This window comes from Pinus tabuliformis, chromosome 7 (assembly GCF_031772625.1).
Source record: "Pinus tabuliformis cultivar Carrire ecotype Pingquan chromosome 7, CPIR1, whole genome shotgun sequence".
Lineage (NCBI taxonomy): Eukaryota > Viridiplantae > Streptophyta > Pinopsida > Pinales > Pinaceae > Pinus > Pinus tabuliformis.
This window is the reverse complement of record NC_142293.1, coordinates 141,219,393-141,225,702: the sequence shown is the minus strand read 5'-3', so window position 1 is coordinate 141,225,702 and position 6,310 is coordinate 141,219,393. Positions and strand designations below refer to the sequence as shown.

General features: G+C 39.8%; 1 protein-coding gene across 1 annotated transcript; it reads left to right on the top strand.

Moving 5' to 3' along the window:
• The first annotated feature begins 582 nt into the window (after nt 1-582).
• On the top strand, nt 583-1,071 carry LOC149246152 (uncharacterized). The gene has a single exon (XM_089440133.1). It carries the CDS (start codon nt 583-585, stop codon nt 1,069-1,071), a length of 489 nt encoding a protein of 162 aa, XP_089296259.1.
• Nucleotides 1,072-6,310: the final 5,239 nt, after the last annotated feature.

The window sequence follows — 6,310 nt, the reverse complement described above, 5'->3', positions numbered from 1 at the left end:
GCAGCCCAGATGGATGAAACTAGATTCGGGGTCTTCAATCTCTGTTGGACACCTAATCCTAAGTGGGTTAGTGTGGAAGTCGAATGGACAAAAGGTGTCCAAGAGACTTTGGGATCTGAAACCCAAGAGTCACATATTTGTACTATAAATGTATATCTATTGTTAATAAAAAATGTACTGAATGATTTATCTTTCCTAGTCTTTGCTGTCCATGTGTGTTTAACATGGTATCAGAGCGGGCGATCTCCTGCCCTGCTCCATTGTGAGCCACCTGTTTCTGTGAGCCACCTATTTCAGCGCTGCCATTCCTCTGTCGTGAGCAGTCCTGGCCCTCTGCCATATTCTTTTCAAGCGCTGCCTTATAACGCCTCTGTCACCACTGCGCTCTGTCCATAAATGCCCCATTTAAAGCGCTGATCCATCTGCGATTTACTGACTGCCAAGCGTTTCATGATAATTATGCTGCTCCTGTAGCTGCTCCACCTGCATTTAATACGCTGCTCTCTGCATACGAAACACTCCTTGTAACTGCTCATAAACGTTTCATACCTGCCCTCTCTGTACCTGCGCTCTGGACTGCCCATGAATGTTCTTGAAGAAGCGCTGTCTTGTCCAGCGCTGTCAATGCTATCCATTTACAGTTTATTCAAACTGCAGCCACTTAAATTCTCAAATGACACAGAGAGGCTTCAACATATCAACAGTATCAGGAAATCAGCCGTTTGTGCCCAGATCAAACGCGTTATAGACCTTCCTTTCGAGACCAGGCAAGCTCTTACACCAGCAGAGATAAATGAGGCATGCTATGTTGATATCAATGCCAACAAGGGTGTTTTTGAGAGTTTGAAGAAGAATGTCAAAGTAAATTATGATGGTCATCGGTTTTCATATAAGTCCAAGCATGATCTAAAGGACAAACATGAGCTACTTGTGCTGATCCGCAAAACCCCAGAGGGTGTAGCTGTTATTGACCTGAAGGATGCTTACCCATCCGTGTTGGATGATTTACAGGAACTCAAGGGAGTTGGTGATATAATTTCCGGTAGCGTCCAAGCTCAGCTTCCGATTTAACAATATAAAAGTCGCTTCCGAGTTTTTCGACAATATCAAGCCGGCGGAGTTCGTGGAAAATTTGAAGAGGAGTCTGAAGGCGACTCCAACAGATTCCCAAGATATGAAGGATGTGGCACCATTGGATGTTCCAGAGCTTTTGGCAAGTCTTGTTAAGCAATCTGGCCCATTACTTGATCAACTTGGTGTAAGAAAAGATGTGTGTGACAAAGTCTTGGATGTTTTATGCAACCATAAACGGAGGGATCAACTTGACTTGAATGGTGCCTTATCAACGGATGCCATAATAACCACTAAAGAGAGTGAGAAGAGCACTGACGAACTTGATCTTAGGATAGCCAGTGTGTTGCAAAGCACAGGTTATCGCTATCAGGCAGGACCATGGAATGAGAGTGGAACACACACAATTTGGAAGAAGGAAGGTGCAATGTTGCAATAGTTACAACTGCAAGTTTACCTTGGATGACTGGAACAGCTATTAATCCTCTTTTTCGTGCGGCATATTTGGCCAAAGTGCGAAGCAGAATGTTACATTGCTTGTACCTTGGCTCTGCAAAGAAGATCAAGAACTGGTTTACCCCAACAAATTGACTTTCGATTCCCCAGGGGAGCAGGAAACTTATATTCGCAATTGGATGGAATCGAGAATGGGCTTCAAATCCAATTTCAAGTTGTCTTTTTATCCTGGCAAGTTTTCTAAAGAACGACGGAGTATAATAGCTGTCGGTGACACTTCCCAATTTATTCCGGACAAGGAAGCTGATATTGCAGTGTGGTATCGTTGCGCGTGTGCCATTCACATTTCATCTTCAATAAACCAACTGGAGTTTACAAACATTGGATTGATGGTTTGCGCAAAGACTGTTGTATTTGGACTCTCTCTATCACTCTTGGTCGCTGTATTCGTGCATGATATGTGTGTTTAAGATGTGTTGATAACTCCTGTCTCATTTCAATCATAACAGTTCTAAATTTCCAGCGATAAGGAAAAGATTCTTGACATAGTATTGTGAGTGGGTGTGCTGCTTATTCATTTGTTCATAGTTATGATCAGTTTTTAAAAGGTGTAATTTTGACAATGGAGAATATGGCTAAAATATTACTGATGTGTTAGAATTCTTGAAAACTTTGATGCATTCTACTGATCATGATACAGTGAAAATCACAAGAACACTCTCTGTGATATCAAAAGCTATCTGCAGTATACACAAGAAAAGGTAGAATTTTTGGAGCTTGAATCTCAGCTTCAGCAAGAAGAATTAAAACAAAGGAGTCATCATTCTGAACCTGTTTTTGTTCAGAACAGTGAAAATAAACTCCCATAAGCAGCAAGTTCATTCAGATCCAATGCCCAATAAAGTAGCAGCTGTACATGTAGATGCAGAAACTGTTATGAAACCAGCTCACAAAAATAGAAAAGAGAGATCCACGCCTTAGAATTCAGCCTCTTCGAGGGGGCAACCTCCTTTACATTACATAAATGAACAATTCTTGGATGATACAAATGAAAATACCTCCTTTCTATATATAGGAGTCTAAGTGGTCCCAATACAATCAAAGCCTACATAACAATAATATTGTAGGCACAACAATAACAATAGTGGGCTTCTATGTGGCACAATAGTAACAATATGGGCACTACATGGGTACATCAATATAAATAAGGGGTATAACTACAATAGTAATGGGGTAATCACTAGTATTATAGGGACCCAACATGCCCCTCTCCTTCAAAAAAGTGTTGTCCTCAACGCTTGAGTAGTTCAGGATACTTCTGCATAAAATTCTCGTCCTCCCATGTGGAATCTTCAGCGGATAAGTTCTTCCACTTGATAAGGTACTCTGAAATTGATCGATTTCGTAGCTGTCGAGTTCTTGTTTCTATAACTGCTTCCGGTTCCAATATAATTTTTCCTTCTTCGTCAAGTTCTGGCAATATTGTTTGAACCGGGAGCTTGTCGCCTATAACCTTCTTTAAGCATGAAACATGGAAAACTGGGTGCAATCGAGAAGCTGCAGGAAGCTCCAATTTGTATGCCATAGTACCAATCTTTTGCAACACCTTGTATGAACCATAATACTTTGGTGATAATTTATTATCCTTCTTAGCTTGCTTGAGGGACATTTGCTTATATGGTTGTAGCCGTAGGAATACCCAATCACCTACATCAAAACTTCTTTCACTGCGATGTTGATCTGCCTGTTGTTTCATTCTATTCTGTGCCAACACAAGGTTATCCTTTAAGAGTTGGAGGACTTGTTGTTGATGTTCGATGTGATGTTCCACTGCCTGAACCTTAGAATTTTCTCTTAAATATGATGTGATGGATGGTGGTTGATACCCATAAAGTGCCATAAATGGGGTCATTTTTGTTGCTGTATGAAGGAAGTGATACACCATTCAGCCAGAGGCAACCATTTGACCCATTGTGTCTGTTTATCAGATACAAAGCAACGAAGGTATCCTTCCAAACATTTGTTTACTATCTCAGTTTGCCCATCAGATTGAGGATGATAAGATGAACTATGAGCTAATTGAGTACCAAGACAAGAAAATAATTCTGTCCAAAAATTTCCATTGAAAATGGGATCTCTGTCACTTACAATAATCTTTGGGTTTCCATGTAGCTTTGAATTGTTTCCATAAATGCAGTAGAAACTGTACTGGCTTTAAATGGATGTGATAATGCACAAAAGTGTGCATACTTGGTAAGTCTGTCAACTACCACCATGATGACACTCTTTCCCTCAGACTTGGGTAAACCTGTGATAAAATCCATTGATACCTCCTCCCAACATTGGCTTGGAATGGGTAAAGGTTGTAATAGACCCGGTGTCTTAATTGTTTCAACTTTATTTTGCTGGCAAACCAAACATTCTGCCACAAACTTATGAATATCTGATTTAAGGCCATCCCAAAAAAATTCCTTCTTCAACCTGTGGTAAGTTTTTAAAAATCCTGAGTGCCCTCCTAAGGGAGAAGTGTGCAATTCCATAAGAATCTTTTGTTTTAGCTGGGAATTCTTACAGAGGTATAAGCAATCTTTGTACCATAACGAATCATTTTTCCAGCTAAATGTATCAGACGTACTGGAATCTTGTTGTAGCTTTCGAATAAGTGCCCATATTCTTCGTCATTCTTCCATTCCTCCCTTGCTTCATTTATCCAATCTGGTTGGATGATAGAAATAGCGCACAACAATGCTTCCACATCCTCATCCTTCCTTGAGAGTGCATTTGCCACCACATTTGCTTCCCCTTTTTGTAGATGATTTCAAAGTCATAACCAAACATCTTTGTGACCCATTTTTGTTGCTCTCCAGAGGATAATCTTTGTTCTAAAAAGTATTTAAGGCTATCATGATCTATTTTACCTTGAAGTGTCTTCCCATTAGGTAGGGTCGCCATTTCTTAAGTGCATGGAGTATTGCCAACATTTCCTTCTCATAAATAGCTTTTCTTAGAAACTTTCCCTTGATTGGACGACTTTCAAAGGCAATGGGTCTTTCATCTTGCATTAGAACAACACCAATTCCATTTCCTGAAGCATCACATTCCACAGTAAAGGTTTTTGTGAAGTCAGGTGTAGCTAAGACCGGTGCTTGGCACATTGCCTCTTTAAGATGTTCAAAGGCCTTTGTTGCTTCCGGAGTCCATGAAAATGCATCTTTCTTCAATAATGTCATTAGAGGTGCTGCTATTCTCCCATAATTCTTAACAAACTTGCGATAATACCCTGTCAACCCAAGAAATCCGCACAAATGCTTTATGGATGTGGGGATTTTCCATTCCTTAATGGCTTTAATTTTGGTAGGGTCTACCTTAACTCCTTCATGAGATACAATATGACCCAAATATTCCACCTCCTGGACTCCAAAGAAACATTTGGATCTTTTGGCATATAATTGTTTCTCTTCCAATAGTTGTAGCACCCTGTCGACATGTTCAACATGATCCTTCCAAGACTTGCTGTAAATAAGTATATCATCAAAAAATACTAACACAAATTTTCTAAGGAATGGTTTGAAAATTGAATTCATCAAACCTTGAAATGTTGAAGGTGCATTGGTAAGGCCAAAAGGCATGACCAAAAATTCATAATGACCCTCATGAGTTCTAAATGCCGTTTTCGGAATGTCTTCAATCTTCATTCTGATTTGATGATATCCTGAACGAAGATCCAACTTGGTGAAGTAAATTGATCCATGCAATTCATCCAGTAATTCATCAATGACAGGAATGGGGAACTTATATTTAATAGTGAGCTTGTTGAGCTCCCTATAATCCAGACACATGCGCCATGATCCATCCTTCTTGTGCACCAATACTACTGGAGCAGAGAAAGAACTTTGACTCGGTTGAATTATACCAGCCTCTAGCATTTCTGCAACCATACGTTCAATTTCACTTTTTTGGACATAGGGATATCTGTACGGCCTGATGTTTGGAGGAACACTTCCTGGAATCAGATGAATAGCATGATCATGATCACGCATAGGTGGTAGACCTTTGGAGTCTCAAATACCTTGGAATGATTGTCCAGGACTTTTTGGAGATCTGGAGAAATAGATGATTCTAATGTGGAAACATCTAGCGAACATAATTGTGCAATTACACCCCTTTGCTCCTTTTTTAGAAGCTTTGTCATACCATTAGAGCTGATTATCTTTCCTGCTTTCCCTGCAATACCCCTTAATTCAACTTCCTTTCCTTCCACAGAAAATTTCATGAAAAGTTCTTGAAAATTAAAAGCTATTGTACCCAAGGATTGTAGCCATTGGACTCCTAGTACGACATCAGCACCTCCCATTGGAATGGAAAGCATTGGGCTAGTCAATACATATTCTCCCATGGATAGCTTGATATTATGGCACTTTCCAGAGCAATTTATTGTTCCTCCATTTGCAATCATCACTTGACACTCTGGTGCTGGATATAGGAAGCAATTCAATTCTTTTGCTACCCTACAATGAATAAAATTGTGGGTGCTTCCTGAATCAATCAACACTATCACCTTTTTCTTCTTGATTTGTCCTTCTATCTTGATGGTTTGAGGAGTGGTAATTCCTGCCAATGCATTACAAGATATGGTCGGATTTATTTGTTCTTCATATAGGCTTTGTTCCTGGAATATATCCTCTTCTTTTGACCTTTCTTGCTCCTTTTCTTCTTCCTCTTCACAATCTATGTAGAATAATTTCTTCTCAGCACACTTATGACCTTTTGTGTATTTGCTATC